This window comes from Ursus arctos, unplaced genomic scaffold (assembly GCF_023065955.2).
Source record: "Ursus arctos isolate Adak ecotype North America unplaced genomic scaffold, UrsArc2.0 scaffold_14, whole genome shotgun sequence".
Classification (NCBI taxonomy): domain Eukaryota; kingdom Metazoa; phylum Chordata; class Mammalia; order Carnivora; family Ursidae; genus Ursus; species Ursus arctos.
In genome coordinates, this window is record NW_026622808.1 from 15,703,736 (window position 1) to 15,721,415 (window position 17,680).

The 17,680-nt window shown below is 55.2% G+C and overlaps 1 protein-coding gene across 4 annotated transcripts in view; it reads right to left on the reverse strand.

The window, feature by feature from the left end:
* The window catches only part of PTPRS (protein tyrosine phosphatase receptor type S), a 96,696-nt gene that overhangs the window by 27,819 nt on the left and 51,197 nt on the right, over window positions 1-17,680 (reverse strand). For all 4 annotated transcript variants that reach the window (XM_057311443.1, XM_057311442.1, XM_057311444.1 and 1 more), the window contains exons 6-8: window positions 13,590-13,700; window positions 2,548-2,817; window positions 467-1,048 (exon numbers count right to left, since the gene is read on the reverse strand). In XM_057311443.1, coding sequence (XP_057167426.1) covers window positions 467-1,048; window positions 2,548-2,817; window positions 13,590-13,700 — 963 coding nt within the window. The remainder of the gene's footprint in view (window positions 1-466; window positions 1,049-2,547; window positions 2,818-13,589; window positions 13,701-17,680) is intronic.

The window sequence follows — 17,680 nt, forward strand, 5'->3', positions numbered from 1 at the left end:
TGGGGCCCCGCACACCTAGATGCCCCCCACCCCCACCCTGCCCCTCGACCGGAGCTGGCAGGAGGCCAGCCCCGCTGCCTTTGGACGGACGCGCTTCCCCTTTATAACTTCAAAGCAGGTGGCATCAATCCCTCCGACGAGCATGGAGAACAGGGGTTCTCAAACGCAGACAGCCACCAGGAGCTGTCTGGATGTCCAATCAGAGCCCCGTGGGCTTGCCAAATCGAATTTCCCAAGAGAAGACAGAAATGTGGGTTTTCTGGGACAACTTCCTGCGTTTGAAACGCTAGCACGAAAATATTTTATGGCACCACGCAGGATGAATAAACCACTTTGTGGCTTCCAGGCAAGATCAGCCAGCTGCACGCTCCCGGATACACGTCTGCCCCCAGCCCGCCCCTCCCCATCTCAAGGGCCCCGAATCCTGCTGTCTCCACAGAAGCCGCGCCTCCCACGGGCACCTCACCTCCCTGCTGCGTCTTGACCTGGATGGGGTCCGAGAGGGGCCCGTCGCCCACGGACGTGAAGGCCAGCACGCGCACGGTGTACGTCTCGTCCTCCAGCAGGCTGCCCACGGTGGTCAGCAGGCTGTCATCCACGTTGTGTTTCTGCCAGTTGCCCACGGGGTGCTCGGGCTCCATGGTGTAGTAGACCCGGTAGCCACGGATCAGGCCGTTGGGCTCCACGGGCTCCTCCCACTGGACAATCATGGTCGTGGCGCTCAGCATACGGGCCTGCACGTTACGGGGTGCGCTCGCTGGGGCCTGCTCGCCTGTGCGGGTGACCACCGACTCACTGGGGGGCCCCTGGCCGATGGAGTTGACAGCAGACACCCAGATCTCATACTCCGAGTTGGGGCTCAGGCCCCCGATGCTGTAACGAGTCGTGGTGATGTCCTCCTTGATCTGGTACGGCCCGTCCTGGCTCTTGGATTTATATTCGATGACATAGTAGGACACGGGGTCTGGGTTGCCTGAGTCCCACGTGATGGTGATGCTGGTGGCTGTGTTCTCGGTCACCACGGGAGTCCCCGGGGCTTTGGGGAGAGCTGTGGGGGGGAGGCACGGTCACACATCAGGCACGCTGGCTGCAGACCCCGGAGGCCGTGTGACTTTCAGCCGCACCACTGCCCTCGCTGAGCCTTGATTTCCTCGGCAGTGACCACAGGCCTAATGACCCCCGTCCCCTCATCTATAGCAGGGTGCGGCAAAGTGTGGCCTGAGGACCAGCACCTGTTTTTATAAATAAAGTTTTATTGGGACGCAGCCGTGCCTACGATTTGCAGGGCTGCTTCTGAGCTACGAGGGCAGAGCTGCGGGGCTGCAGGGGCTGTCGCAGAGACTAGATGGCCCGTAAAGCTGAAGATAGTGACTTAAAAAAAAAAAATCAATCTGCTCTTCAAGAAAAATACTTATTTTTAAGAATCCAAGAAGTCTGTCCCTGTCTCTGTGGTTCACTCTGCTCAGCCATACTGTGTGTTCCCATGTCACACCTGCTGTTCCCTATACCTGAAATGCTCCATCCCCAGAGGACCACATGGCCAGCTCCTTCGCATTCCTTAAAGCCGCCCACACCACCCTGGCTAGCGGCGCCCTTGCCCAGCGCTTAGCAGGGACCAGAGTCTTGTTCACAGCTGTGTCCCTGGCACCTGAATAACCACGACTTTCTCTCCCACTTGTCCCAAGTTCTTACGCCACAGAGGCCCCAAGAGAAAGTCGATCCCTCAGGAAAAGGACCAAACAACCAGCTGGCGCTGACACTTTCTATGGCCCGAGGACAGGGCTTGGCAAACTCTGCTTGCGAAGGGCTCTACAGGAAATATTTTCAGCTTCGTAGGCCAGGAAGTCTTCGTTGAGAGTACTCAGCTCTGCCCCTGTTGCCCAAAAGTTGCCTCAGACAAGACACGGGTGAATGGGTGTGGCTGTGTGCCAATAAAACTTTATTTACAAAAACAAGTGAAGGGCCAGATCCAGCCTGCAGGCCGTAGTTTGCTGGCCCCTGTTCTAAACCTAGAAAAAATATTTGGAGGCACCTTCCTCTGAATCTCACCACAAACTTGAGACGTCAGGAGAATCTATAGTCCTCTGTCCCGGCCCCATCTCTCTGAGCCTGCACAAGCTGTTTCCTTCCCTTAGAAGCGTTCTCCATCGTCTCTGCCTCATTCCTTTTCAACTTTTAATCTTTCTCTGACCTAACTTTCCTGGGAGGTAAGACCTTTACTCTGGGGGGGTCTGAACAGTGCCGCGTGATCCCCGTCACAATCCCCATCGGGCTGTATCACAGCTGCCTGGCTACGTGGGTGTCTCTCACGCTGGACTCTACATGCGGCAGAAAGGGACCATGGCTTGCTCCAAAGGGCCGGGCCCAGAATAACGCGTAACCAATAAGTATCTGTTCATGAAACAACTGTCCCCTTTGCAGCCACAAGTGACCACAGCCAGCATGGAAACTCAGAGCTTTTCCACCTGTACCCCCCAACCTGTGCCAGGGGCGGGAGGGGAAGTCAAGAGGTGACCTGTCTTCCCGGGCCCCATGGACCCTGCTTACATTTCACTGTGATCTGGGCCACGGCCTCGATGACACCCAGGCTGGACATGGCCACGCACGTGTAGTTGGCGGAGTCCTTGACGTCTGTGAGCTCTAGCACATTCCGACCCACGGGCATGTCGTCTTCGGGCGTCAGGTCTTCGGCCCCTTGCATCCACTTGACGTACGGCATGGGCGAGCCCACGGCCACACAGGTGATGTTCACGTTGCCACCTGGCATGATCTCGTGGCTCATGGGCAAGATGGAGAATCGCGGAGCCACGCGGCGGACTGGGGGTGGGCGGCGGCGGGGGGGGAGGGGGTGCAGGGTTGGGGGGCGGGGAGACGGGATGAGAGGGGAAAAAGAAAGAAAAGCAGGAAGAAAGAAAGAAAGGAAGGAAGGAAAGAAAGAAAGAAAAAAAGGAAAAAAAAAGTGGAAAACAATTTAAATATAAACAGGGCTGTTTCCTTCCCCCAGCTGAAAATTTTTTTTCCTTCCAAATGAAAAGAAAACAAAAAAACCAAATTAAAAAATCAAATTCCAACACAAAGAAACCAAAACTTCAAAGGAAGGTACTTCACAAACAATATATAGAGAGATATATCGATATATAATAAAAAGAGACATGAAGCATTATTTCATAGCAACAGGGTTTCAGAGACCAGAGTGGCTGGTCACAGCACAGTTACGAACACAAAAATTTATCAGCTGTTTCTCATCTTTGCTGACAGATGTGGCTTCGGGGAGCAGCCCCTCCACCCGCTCTCCCAAGTGGGGAGCTTCGGAAGATCGCGGCTGCAGGTGTCGGGAGTGGGGCTGGGGGGCTCTAGGGAAGTCGGACGGGGAGCGGGGAGGTCACGGAATCTGATGGCGCCAGGAGGCAGAGGGGGCCGGGATCTCGGCCCCCGACCCTCGTCCCCTCTGGTGACTCAGGGGCCCTGCCCACTTCCCGGGGGCCCTCGAGGAAAAGATGAGAAACTCTAATGAAATTTTTGTGGTTTTTGGGTTTAGAAACCCTTCTAAAAGCTTCTGTCGGATCTGACAAGTTTCCATTGATAGATGCAGCTCTCAGAATCACAAACAGCATGCAAGATACGTTGGTTGAGAGAAAGAGAGAGAGAGAGAGAAAGAGAGAGAGGCAGAAGGAGGGACAGAGACAGAGAGAGAGATAATGCAAGGGAAGAGGCCTGAGTTTCAGGGGCCTTCAGTGCACACTCATGGGTGCCGGAGAAGAGAGAGAGAGGAGCCATGGGAGAGAGAGAACAGGAAGACAGGCCCAGAGAGAGGGGGGCAGAGACAGAGAAGGAGGGAGGAGGGGGCCCACTTCAATGCTGCATATTAATTCTAGCGGATGTGACCCAATGTGACACATCACATTGTCACATCACAGCCCTGGCAGAATCATAAATAGGATATTAATTAATTAATAATAATAATAATAATAATAATAAAACGAGGGAATGAGCTTGAACGTTGAAAAAACAGGGACATGTTCTGTGCGTTTCTCAGCGGGGAAGCGGGTGCAGCCTTCTGTCCCAATCTCACAGACCGTGAAGGCAGCAGGATGCATTTCGGGGGCTCCATTTTCGGAAGCTGGACAGGTTTCGGGGGTGGGAGGGGAGGGGCGGACCCTAATGGCACCTGAACTTCCACAAGGCGAGGCTGCTCCACGGGAGATGTTAAACTGCAGCGGGAGGGACCTGGGATGAGCTAGGAGATCCTTCGAGCCAGAAAGAGGGTGACCCTGGCTAAAACCCTGGGGCCTCGAGAAGCCGCATGGGTGCGTCCCCAGCCTTGGGCGGGTCAAGGAGTCTTGTCCCGCAAACTATAGAGATGACAGACTGGAGACTCAACAAGGCTCAAGAGGGCCGCAAGATGACTTTTGGCACCCCGACCTGCCTCTGATTCCACATGCTGTTGGTAGGGGGGTGGCTGTCGGGGGGTCTGGTTGCCTTACAGAGGAGGGGGCTCCAGGGGACAAAGGGAAGCCGCCCGGAAACCCTGCTCTTCCAGCCTGGCTTCTAAGCTGGAAATCCCAACCCTTGCTCCCTGAATCCGGATAGCTGGAGGCAGAGGGGGGGGGGCTCCATGGGGGTGGAAGGCAGGGCAAAGAAGCAGCAGCCCTTCGGAAAAGGAAGCCCCACGAAAAGTCCAGTGTCACGTTGGAGACGGGATGGAGGAAGTGGAAGGTATTGCTGGAGGGGAGGAGTGGGGGTGCAGGGGGGGAAGACAGAGGGGCCATGCAGACAGACTGGGGGTGAGGGGCGGGGCAGGGCACTGGGATGGGGGGTGGCTTTCTGGCAGGGCTGGGTGGAGGGTGGGGGGAGTTGGGGGAGAATGGGGTCTGGCCAGCCAGCGGACGCGGTCCAGGCCAGCCGCCGGCATCCACAGCGAGGCACGAGTGGGATGCCCGACGCTGCGTTGTCATGGAAACGGAACACGATGGGGGATGAGCGTGGGGGAGCTAATTAATCAAGGACAGAAAACGGCATCGACGTCCAAAACAAAACCAGGAGGAACAAATGAAAACATAAAGTGGAAAAAAAGGAAAAATCCAAAAAACCAACCAAACAAAAATCCCCTCTGAAACAAAACACCCAAAAGCAAAAAGAAAAAAAAAAAAACACCAAAAAAAACCAAAACCAAAAACAAAAAAAAAAATCAAAAAGACATGGAATGTGTGGGGCTGAAAATCGGGGTCTGAAAGGGAGGAGGGCTGTGACTTCCCCAGGGAGGTGCCCCCCGCCCGCGGCAGAACACAGGGTCTGGCCTCCCCACCCAGCACTCGAGAACCCCGGCTGCGGGCTCGAGGTGGCCACGGGGGTGAGATCCTCACAGAAGAAGCACCTTCGGGGCAAACCAGCCCAGCCCCACTTCTCGGGGACACCCTGCCCCTGGCTGAGGGCTGGACGAACAACCCTCGTCTCAGACACGCTGAGCACAGAGCAAGGCCTTTCCTCACGACCTCAGAGTCTCACAGAAAACCTCTCCAGGCAGAGGCGGGAGAGCTGATGTAGTCGAATAAGCCCCATGGGCCTTGGGAGGATCCCTTAGGCGCCTCGATTTCTTCATCTGTGAAATGGGGGTAATTGGGGACATGCTCAGAAGGCCATGGGAGTTTAGTTAAAAAGGAAACAGGATTTCTGTAGAATCCCATATCCCTTTATTCGTAACTTCCAATTTGGTGTGGCAAATAGGTGTACTGCCCATCTTGTGCATGAGGCAGTGGAAGCTCAGAGATGTGACAGGGCTAGCCGAAGACACCAGGGAAGTGGTGGGGCCAGAGCTCAAAGCCAGGACTGCCTGGTCCCTGCCTCTCAGGTAGAGAGAGTCTTCTCTCGCCATGGCAAGTAGCAAGGATTATAGCCAAGTGTCTCTTCTTGGCACCTGGCTCTTTCAAACTCATGTGTCTTTACCTTCTGGGGACAGCAAAGAGGACAAAAGTACCCCATCACCTATATCTACCTATCAACTGAATAATAACCAGTGACCACCAGTTGAATACTATCCAGCGGTCATTATAACAAATGTCCAGAAGCCATTAGTAAGATACCCATACAGAAATGGATTATTGGAATATCAAAGGCAATAAATATTAAATATTTATTTAATTATTAGCCAAATTTATCCCTGTGTAATAGGGTTCAACATCTTGCCCCAGAGACCCTGTTCACATCTGAACTTATCTTAAAATACCTCCACTTGAGGAGATCTGGAAGATACCTCCAACTTTTTTCAGAAGCAGGGACAAACGTCTATCTTGAATATGTCAAAGATCTGTGGTATAGGATTGTTAATTATAAGTCAGTTAAATGTGGAAGGGCATTTATCAACAACTGTAATTTTAGTGCTCACAATCCTGACCATGGCCAGCAGCCATCAGTTAAATGGAACTGCCAACATACTGTAAAAGCTGACAGCCGAGAAACTTTGCCTACCTGCTTTCTCATTCACCTCATCTGCTTCTAAGTGTGTGCTGTGCAAAGAGGGCTGGTTTGCCGCGAGTTTGGGGGGGATCATACCCATTGGCACTAGGTGGTTCAGACCCCCCTGGGGGTCTCATTAGGCCTCCGGGCAACCTCCCGGCTAGCAAGGGCGGGTGGCTGACGCTGTGTTCTGCCCAGTTTGGTGCTGACACCCACCCACATCTTTCCACCCCTGGCTGCAAGCTTGAGGTGCAGGTTAGAAAGTAAGGTGGGTGCAGAGCCCACAGGACGGAGTGGCCCCGCGGGACCCCCGCCCCCAATTACCGACCTGAATGGAGGGTCCAGGCAGGTTATAAGGGGACCACACCAGCCTTGGTCCTCAGCACGCTCCAGCTGGCTCTCGTTTCCAGCTCTTCTCGTCACCGAGTAGCCGGGGGTCCCAGCGGGGAGGACCCGCATGGGTGAGGGGGTCAGGAGGGTGGGCGGTGGGGGGTGGCAGGTTGGGGGGGGTGGGTTGCTTCAAACCCCGATTCACATGGAAAAACAACTCAAAAACCGTCAAAGCAACCGGGAGACGACCCCTCCCCCAGGCAGGAAGAGGCAGAAACTCAAAAACCAAAAGGGGGAGGGGGTTCAGGGGAGAAAGGGTGGGGAGGGGTGAGGGGAAACTCAAAAGTGAGGTGATCTGGTTGAAGCACTAGGTAGGGAACTCGACAGTGTCAGACATCTCAACGATTCGGCAAGCCGCAGCTCCAAGGGAGGGAGGGGGAGCTCTGCCTGGCATTTTGGGGTAAGAGGAGCTGCTGGGTGCTCCTCCAGACTCCAAAATGAGGATGCAGGTGGGGAGGATGGGGGAGAGATGCCAAGAAGTTCTGCAGCCCCCACGGGCTCACTGAAGCTTAGATTACACCTGTCCAGGGAAGGGAGGGGGTCCGAGCCTGACTCCAAAGCCCGGTTCTCAGCCCCTCCGTTGAACCCCAGCCTGTGGCCCAGGGAGGAGGGGTACTGCCCCGTGGCCTGCCTTGGGCATCTTCCTGCTCCTGCCCCCTTTCCACCATCCCGCCTCCGCCCTCCCACCGCCAGCTCCCTCCGCCATCAAGATAGCGTGCAAGGCCTGGAGGGACCTGGCTGGACCCCGGCCCATGGGCTGACCAGCGGCCTCGGCAAGTTGCTAGCATTTTTAGCTGGACATTTTGCTGCACTATCGATACTAATTTTATTCTCCTTTTTTCCTTTTTTGGTACCTTCTCTCTTGCCCCCCCTTTTTTTTTGGTTCTAGCAGAAAATGGGATGACATCTTGCCAATCGAATGACTCTTCCTCATCCCCCCTTCGCTGTGGCCGCCAGAGACGTGGGGCTTTCCAAATGACAAGGTGTAATCTAATATTCCCCTCCCCCTCCCGCCCCAGAACAGAGGAAACAGCAATGCAAGGGGTGTGAGGCAGGCAGCAGGCGAGAGGTTCTAGAGCTCAGTGTTCCTGCAGAACGCCCCCTCCCTGCCGCCCCACCTGGAGCCCCCTCTCCCCTTGGGATGAGGGTAGGATGAGGAAAAGGGCTGGGTCCTGTCAGGGTCATGTCAGGCGCATTGGGGGCAGGGCAGGGGGAGGCACGGCCAGGTATGATCAGCAGGAACTGGGGAGCTCACCAACACACCCCAGTGCAAATCTTTCTGGAGATACGGGAGTGTTGGGGGGCAATTCCGGGCCCAATATCTGTATCTACTCCTGTTTGGGGGTGGGGGTGGGGCTGGAAGTAAGGAGAACGCCTAGCGGTCATACCCGCCAATTTGACATGGCTTGGGTGTCAGAGAGTTAATTTTAAAAACCATCTGTCCCATACAAATCCCATGGCATGGTTTGATCTGCAAAGGCCTGGGGACGGGTCACAGAGACGGTTCCGGGGAACACCCGGAAATCGGGGCAATCTAGACCCACCATAGGCATTGGGCATCGAGTCCCGTTCCTGAGCTCAGGATTCGAGACTTGTCACTAAAGTATCCCAGCCCCATCTGACCTCCTCCCAAACCCTAAAGGCATCCTGAGTCCCTGGAAGGCAGACGGCTCTTCCCCATGCCTCCGGCTCGCTGCGAGCTCTCCCCGCAGCTCTCACACCCTCAGGTGGGTGACACATCATTTAACTGGGTCCTGTGCATCAATGATGCTAGGTCGCTGGACCAGTGGTAAAGGCGCCACCTTTAGCCCCGAAAGCGAGACCCTAAAGCCTTACAACGTTAAAGAGACAAAGGAGAAAAGGAACAGCCAGGGAGAATGTAACCTGATCAGCTACCCCCTTTGTCAAAAGCCTGAGCTGCCTCTTCCCCAGGGGAGTCCTGGAAGTGGCATCACCAGCTGTATTAAACACTGGGCTCGGTTTTGACGTCGGCCCTTAGCATCTCAGAGATCCGTTTCAAGAGGAGAAGGGCCGCGACTGAACAGCCCGCCCCCCGAACCACCCGAGGTCAGCAGAAGCTGGTGACGGGGGAATTAAAGGAGTTCAGCTGGGGGTAGGGACTCCTGGCAGCCGGCTCTTGGGCCAGGCTGCCCAGCAACAACGTAATGGCTTGTAGCTCTCAGGGCCGAACGTGCCAGGTGCCCCCCCTTCTGGGGGGCTGGTGCTTCTGTGCAAGGTAACTCAGCACCCAAGCTGGGCCTGTTGTTCGCCTGTTCGGACTCTGTGGCCACCGAACTCCCTGGCAGAATGACAGGGGGGCAAGATGAAAGATGTGACTCTAGGGCAGCCACTAATCTCACAGGAATTGGGTTGGGACCAGGAGAAAATGAAATCATGGGATGGGTTCAGAAAAAGCACCAGCGAAAATGAGATCTGAGCAAATGAATTCACTTCTGCCCTGCAACTCTTTGCAGAGCAGTTTGCCGTAGCCACCTCACTCAAACCACGGATCTGTGGAGTACGTAATGGCCCAGACGAGGTCCCCAAAGAAGGGAAGTGACTGCTCGGACTCTTTCCTTCTTGCTCCACAACTATCCCACTAGTGATCGCTTATACGCCGTGCGCCGCATGGGGCACCTGGGCGTGGATTAGCTCAATGGAATCCTCCCAACTCCCCTGTGAGCTAATGCAGGGACGACCCTTCTTGCGCAGATGCAGAAATGGGGCCCCAAGAGATCAGGTGACTAGCCCAGGGTCACACAGCCAGGGAGGGGCAGAGGCGGGGTTTGAATCCAGGTGGGCCGGAGCCCAAGACCCTCGGCCACCTCTCAGCTCCAATTCACTGCGACCCGGTTTTGGTGGAGGGGCTGGGAGACCTCTCCTCTATGTTTTGGAGCTCCTCTGGGGGTCGGCCTGGCAGCTCTCACCCTGGGTTAAAAAGGAGACAGGAGAAAGCCATCTCCTCTTACTGCTTCTAAAGTCCTCTTGCCAACTTGGCCCCAGACTTCCCAAGAAGTGGGAGATTAGGGAAGGAAGGTGAGGGACAAGAGGGGAAAAACAGTGGCCCCAACAGGCTGGCCTCTCCTCTACCACCTACATTGGGTAGTCAGCTGAGGGTCCGGGGGCTAGAAATCTAAATGAACTTTTTTTTTTTTTTTAATTTGGGGTTGGAGTAGTATTCTCAAGGGCTTGCCTTTTTTTAGGGAGGGAGCAGAAAATGGGAGCGTGCATCTCTGAATCTCCAAAGGTTTGCAGGAGTGAGAGAGACACTTTGATGGGGGAGGGAGGGTGGAGACAGAGAAAGAGAGAGAAAGGGAGGGAGAGAGAGGGAGAGAGAGAAAGAGAGAGAGAAAGAGAGGCAGAGGCAGGCAGTGGGAGAACCGGGGAGAGAGGCTACGTCCAAAGTTCCCCTGGGTCTTCTCCAGAATTCCACAGTTCTGATGCTTAGGTACTCAGAAAGTGACCGTGCTGTGCTGCTGGACGAGACGCCTGTGACTGGGGCCAGAGCAGGTGAGGGGGTGGAGGGAGTGGCCAACGTCGCCTGGGAGGCGGAGGCATAGCACTGAAGGGTGGGCTAACTGCCTGCATATTTCTTCCAAAGTCAGTCATGCTACATTTTCTGACAGTTTTGTATTTGTGCCCAGCCAGGATGCCAAAGGCATCACACCAGCTGCCATCTTGAGAGCTGTCTAGGTGCCAAGCACGTGTCATCCAACGTAAGGCAGCCACTTCTCAACTTGGACTGCGGCTCTCGTGACCAACACCTCGAAAGGCTGGTTGCCCATTTAGCTGCGCTTCGAGTGCCTGTTCTCTGGGTCGTTTGGGGGAGTGGGAGGTGGTCTCATGCTGAGGCAGAAAGACGGGAACATGCCTGCTTAAGCCCCCTTCCAACATGGCTGCACTGCGGGGCTGAGGCGCCAGCTCTGGGGAAGAGGGGGCTGGCCAGCAAGGCCAGGCAAATGGGGCTGCTCTCCCCACACACCCCACCATCTGTCTATGTCACCTCCCTTGTGCCCTTGCACCCGGGCGGTCACTTTCTGCCCCAGCATCCCAGCTGTGGGACCCCTACCGCCCTCCTGGATGGTAGCTGGGACAGGAACACTGGCTTTTAAATCACAATGCGTTTGGGAAGAACAACCACAGAACAGCTCAGCCCAAGAAACTGAAACCAAATAGCACGGAAACACGAGACAGAACCAAAGACGAAACGCTTTGGGGTAGAAGGGGACCGGGTGAACGGGGATGGGAGGGGGAAAAAAAAACGAACTGATCGGTTTTTTCCCCCCAAAAACAAAACAAAACCAAAATCATAGTAATAATTATTAAATAAAAGAAAGAAAGAAATACAAAGGAAACCAAAGGAGAAAAACAGAACAGGAGACGAGAAACACTCCAACAGAAGGCGCTGGGAATTCACCAAACCAAACCGACAAGAGTGGCATGCAGAGAAATTTTTACATTCTCCCGGCATGCATCAGGCCCAAGTTACCATGACGACGAGGAGTGCAAAAAACTTAGCAACAACATTACCAACGGATGCATAGAGGCGACCACAATGCAAGCATCGCATGTGTGCGGCCGGCCCTAGGCCGGGCTGGGCGCAGCTGAAATTTTCGTGTCTTTCTGGGTTTTTGCTCTCGCTTGGCGGTTTTTTGTTTTGTTTTGTTCGCTTTGTGCTGACTATTCGTATTCCGTCATTTATTTCTTTATTTATTTCTTTATTTATTTATTAGTTCTTTTGCTCTTGTTTTCCATGTGCGTGTCTGTGTGTGCGCGCGTGTGCGTGTCTGTGTGTGTGTCGTGTGTGTGTGTGTCACTTTCAGAATGTAAAAATGTGGGTAAAGAAAGTAAAAAAGAAAAAAACACACCAACCTTCTCGAAGCTCTGAGGGATGTAAAGGGGGTTTGATGCAGAACACAATGACATGGGGAGAAGAGAAAAAATAGGGGAGATACAGAGAGTAAAAAGAGGACTTCCCAAGGCTAAAAGCTGCAATAGTTTGTTGTTTTTTTCTTTAAACCAAAAAAAAAAATTAAAATTAAAAAATAAAAAAGAACAGCAATGACCTTTTTTTTTCTTGACATATTACAATCGTCTTCCACGTTTTTTTTTTTTTTTTTTTTAAATTCATTTCTGGAGCGTCTGAGACCCAGGCAAAGACTGGGAGGTTGGACCCCCAAAAGATCAGAGGCTCATGCTGGGGACCCCACCTCCAGGGGGCTGAGGACACGGGGGTCCCCCTCCCTCGTCGCACCCTCGCTAGAGGCCTCCCCCCCACCCCATGCCTGCTGTCCACGCTCTCTCCTTGAACCCTGCCAGACTTACAAACCCCCATCCCACGTGTTTGCAGAGAAATAAGCAGGTTAGACGAAGACCAGTCAGCTGGAGTCACGGACGCGCTATAACTCACCAGAGGTGCCGTGGCAGTGGATCGGTGTGTGCCCCCTGCCCACCCTCGCGCCCGCGCCCCCGTTCCCCCCCCCTCCACGTGGCCTCCTCCTCAGAAACAAGATGTCAAACCCAAAGTGCAGAACCAAGGAGCTGCTTCGGGGCCGGTGGGGCTGTGCCTGGTGGGGACCAAGCAGGCAGGGTCTGTGGGGGAGGAAGGAGCTGCCCCGCCTCCCAGCTGGAAAACGGCGGGGGCGTGGTGCCTCGCGCGGGGGAAACTGAGGCCCGGAGAAGTGTGGGTGCAGTCAAGTATACAGAGCCAATCAGGGCAGCCTGGGGCTTGAAGGGGGCCCTGTTTCCTGGCAGCAGAAGCTGTTTCTACCAAGAATCTGATAAGAAACAGCCACTGGGAGGCGGGAGAGGGAGGAGAGCGAATGGAGGAGGAGGAGGCAGATTAAAATTTCTAGAAGAACTGAAGAGAACCAACACAGGAATGAGAGGGGTCAACCCAGGTCTCTGGGGACAAGGGGAGCCCCCCGGCGCCTCTGAGGGGACACCAAGGGACCGAGAAGGAAGTCTGTGTAGACGCTCCCCAGGGCTGCCTTGGGGGGCGGGGGCGGGGGGGCACTGGGGCAAGGACCCGGGCTTCCGGGCATGACGAGAGCGACAGGCCTCGCTGGCGTGCCGTGCCTGCCGCAGCCTGATGGGGTGCCAAGCCCCAGGCCTGCGTGCCTGCCGTGGCCTCGGCCTCGCTTGGGCCGGAACGAGTCCTTTCCTGAGGGTGACTAGGAGACAACGAGCACCGGGCTCTGGGACAGCCGGAGGTGCAGGGGCCGGCGGGGGGCGGCCTCAAAGACCCCCCCCCAGCTCTCAGATTGAGGGCGCTGGGGGGGGGGTGAAGCAGGGAGCTACGAGAGGCCACGGAGTTTGGAGAAGCAAAGCAAGCACACAGCAAGGGGGGGCACGGCACGACACACCACAGAAGCCGACTCGGATGGGCGGGCGGGCGGGCGGGCGGGGCAGTGGCCTGCAGGCTCCCCCAGCCCTGTGGGCCCAAGACTGACCCCCTTGGCCCTGCCCCGTTCCCTCCTGCCTCCCCACCAAGTCCTGCAGCCCACGGGGTATCTGTCACAGGCATGGGGCCGGGGGGTGTAAGCAGCCCCCATTTTAGAGGTAAAGAAACTGAGGTCCAGAGAGGGGTGCCGCCTCACCCAAGGTCCTGCTGTGACCAGGGGGTGGGGGGCCCTCCTGCTCGGGTCTGCAGGGAACAGGGGAGCCCGGAGGCTGTGAGCCCAAGGAGGGAGGGGGAACAGGACAGGACGGGTCCCTGCCTTTGACCTGGATACGGCGTTCCCTACCTCGCACGTAGAGGTTGGCGGGTGAGGAATAGCGCACGCCGGCACTGTTGGTAGCCACGCACTCATATTTGCCTTGGTCCGTCTCCTCACTGCTCTCAATCTGCAGGGCCCCTGTGGGGAGAGGGGAGAGAGCCTGGCCAGTCAGGGAGGGCCTGGGCCTGGGCTGGGTGGGCTGTCCCAGAGCCCCGTTCCGCCTGTCTCTTGTTCTGTCTGGGCCAGAGAGAGGCAGACGAAAGTGATGAGTTAGCCTGGAAACCCTGGCTGGGCTGGGGGCTCCCTCGCTCGTCTCCCCTGCCCCCCGCCCCCCTGCTCCAAGCCTAGCCCAACACCAGCCTAAACACACTGCAGTCCCCCGCAAGTCCTCCACCGGGACACCAGGTGGATGCCTGGCTCGTGCTTCAGAAATGACCGCCAGGTTTAACTCCAGAGCGGAGAGGTACGTGCCACGGAGATATGTTTGCAAAAGCACTGAGTGATGCTCTCCAGGCAAAAGGGAAAGAGTGAGCTGGCATTCACCACCCACAGCAGCCGTCTGCGAGACCCCGGGCCCTCGGGGGAGCCACAAGAAATGTGCAAGTTCAGAAAGCCGGTGGTTGTTCGCTGGTTTCCACCAGTGCCCATGTGTAAATGAACATGGGTCTGGGTTCCTTGAGTGTGTTTGAAATGACAGGTCTCAAAGCCTGAAGTGCCCATAAAGAGAGACAAGGTTGCCTTTCTTTAAGACGAACTGAAATTGTAGGACTGGGATACCTCTCACGTTAGCTAAGGTAAAGGATGTGGAGACCGGTAGGCATCAAGTATGTTTGAAATAAAAAAACTTGGGATCGGGCCGCCTGGGTGGCACAGCGGCTAAGCGTCTGCCTTCGGCTCAGGGCGTGATCCCGGCGTTATGGGATCGAGCCCCACATCAGGCTCCTCCGCTATGAGCCTGCTTCTTCCTCTCCCACTCCCCCTGCTTGTGTTCCCTCTCTCGCTGGCTGTCTCTATCTCTGTCAAATAATAAAATAAAAAAATCTTTAAAAAAACAAAAACAAAAAAACTTGGGATTAAAGCCCCCTGTACCTGAAATTAATTGAAGAGGAGCTTGAATTTCCCACGGATTCCCCTAATGTCATCTAAGCAAGTCTGAATTCACCCACCTGTTTTAAAACCACAGGCCTGGATTCAGGATCCTGGTGCTGATGAGTAATCAAATGAATTTCCTCAAGTGTGTTTGCAATTACGGCCCTAGACCCAGGTCCACGGTACTCTCGGGTTAACGGGGAAACTTTTTGAGTGTTTGAAATCAGAGATCTGAATGAAAACCTCTAATACCCACAAATAAAATTGAAGTTGAAGTGCCACAAGTGTGTTTGAAAATCACAGGCCAGGATCAAACAATCTGTTGTTCGTGAGTGAATAAAAGTTTAAAGAAGAGGCCAATTTTCTCCAGTATCCTTAAAATCATAGGCCCAAATCAAAGGTCTTAATGCCTATGAATATAGGAAAATAGGGCTGGTTTCCCCTCCCTGTGTTTAAAATTACAGGCCTGAAACAATATTTGAACACCCACGAGTAAATAAAAACGAGGCAAATGTTTCCACAAGTATGTTTGAAATAAAAGGCCTGGATCAAAGTTTTCGTTTTCATAACTAAATACAACTGAGTGAACATCTCCGAGTGTGTCTGAATCACAGGCCTGGACCCACATGCTTGTTGACCACGAGGGAACGAAAGATGAGTGAACATCTCCAAGTGTGTTTGAATCATAGGTATGAGTTCGTGGCACCAGGAGTCCAAAAATCCAGTCCAAGCTCCCAAGAAGACCCCTCTACCCAGCTGTTCCTGGCTGTTCCATAGACATGACATGGACCCACAAATCAGGACCCCAGATTAGCTTCTTGGGGGGCTACGGAGGCAGGTTCTTCCCCCATATCCCACACTTCCTACTTTCCCCCAATCTCAAGGCTCTGAATATCAGGCAGGCAGGCATTACTGTGGAGGCCCAGAGAAGGCAGGGGGCCTGCTCTAGGTCACACAGCATTCCGTGGCAAAGCCAGGACTAGACATTGACTCTTCCCTAGGGCTCCCACCCAGGCCTATTCTAGTCTATTGCAGTCAGCGCTAGGGGCTGGCCTTTGACACTGCCTGACTCTCTGCTCCCTCGGGCTGCACCCTCAGGTCAAAAGGAGCAGCAGAGCCAGAAGGCCCCCTCTGCACGCTCATTTTAGAGACGAGAAGAATGAGGCTGGAGAAAGACAAGGCCTGTGTACAGAGCAGTGATCAGAATCTGGCTCCCAGAGCTCTGGGGGGGCATGGGAGGCACTGCCCCTTCCTGAGGAGACGGCCCCTTCCCTGCAGCCAGGTGGCCTGAGGGGCAGTCACGGCCACACTTGGCCCCCCAGCCACACACAGCGACACAGACACAGAGACTGGACAGACACTGGGCAGGGTGGCAAGGGGGAAATATGTGGAAGGGGCCTGGGTGTAGCCCCCCATGGAGCCTGGGGGGCCAGGTGGGCAGTAAGAGAGAGCGTGAGTGGGTGGGTGGGTGAGGGAGGAGCCTCTTACCTCGGATCGGAGTGCTTTCTGTAAGGGAAGCAGAGAGAGTCAGGTGAATTTCAGAAGGCAGTCCTGGGGGGCCGGGGGGCCCCAGGGAGGCCAGGCTGGGCCACGAGCCAGGCCTGTCCACTCTGCCCCCAGGGGGTAGGGGACTGAGCCAGCCCTGAGCCTATGGACCCTGCAGGAGCAGGGCAGGGTCTGAGGGCTTGTCAGTCAGGAAGGCTTCCCACAAGAGGCGGTAGTCTCCTGGGGAAGGAGGGACTGCGTCCAGAAGCCCCTCTAGCCTGGTCTCAGGGGTGTCCCTATGGCCCAGGGAGGTCTATGGCCTGGCCTGGCCCTGTTGGCTGCCTTCCTTCTGGGCTAAGGGAGGGAGGTCACGGACCTCCCTTTGTTTTTTCCTTCTTGGAAGGGACAGGGAGCAAGGAGGGTCTTGGGAGTCTTGTTAGAGACGGGGGAAAGGGGTTAGCGCCCCAGGGCTGGGCATTAATAAAGCAAAGGGAAGGTGTTACAGACAGGCCAAGTAAGAGGGACAGGGGAGAGCAGCGAAAGGGGAGCGAGGGTGGAGGGAGGACCCTCCCATCTCCTTAACCTCCAAAAGGAAAAGAGGAAAGGGCGATCTGCATGTCATGTCGACCTGGGGGCTGGTGGCAGGGGACAACTCAGGACGCACACAAAAGGCAGTCATGGCTTAGAGATGTATACCCCCAGCTCATCTTCCTGGGATAGATCCGGAACCCTCTCTCTCTGCTGATGGACAGCTGAGAACCCCTCCAAGAACAAGGGGGCCCCAGGGATCCCAAGGCCAGGGCAGAGTGAGAGAACGCAAGTCCTTTGGGAAGGCATAGGCAAACCAATGGGCGAATGGATGCCCAGAGGGGCCAGCGAATTGTCACACCATGAGTCAGAGGCAGGGTGGGCTTTGAACCCAGATCTCCAGCCTCTAGACCTCTGTATTACTTCTTACAGAAGCCTCAACCTGACGAGGCCCCCAAGGCCACTATATTGAGAGGAGAGAATATACCTCTTAGGTATTAAAGGTGGGTCTACTGCTTAACCCGAGGAAGAGGAGAAGGAACTTTCATGGGCCAACATCAGTCATTCTCACTCTAGTATGAATTAGCCCAGCAGTTGGTTTCAGGGGATTCAGGCTGGATGTTGGTAAAAGAAGGAAGTACCCAGTGCCAGCCCAGCTGGAGAAGTCCTCTCTCCCCTCAGACCCAGCTCCCAAGCTTCTCTAAGTTCCTCATTTTCCAGCAGTGTCAAGGCTGGGGGACTATTAGGTGCAAAACTCCACTACCTCTAGGATTCCCCTAATTTCCCCTTAACCCCTCTTCTGGGGTCTGACTGGCCCCTTGTGGCCTTGTGCTTTTTCCTCTTTTCCTCTTGGGCTCCTCTCTCTGCAGCCCCCTGATGCCTGATGGAGGAGGGCTGGGTGGCTGGTGGGGGAGGGGGGTCGTTAGTAAACATGCCACGTGGAGTGGATCACCGTTACTGTCACAGTGGCTGTTAGTCTGGGGGGGGAGGGGGCGGGGGGAGGGGAACGAAGAGGG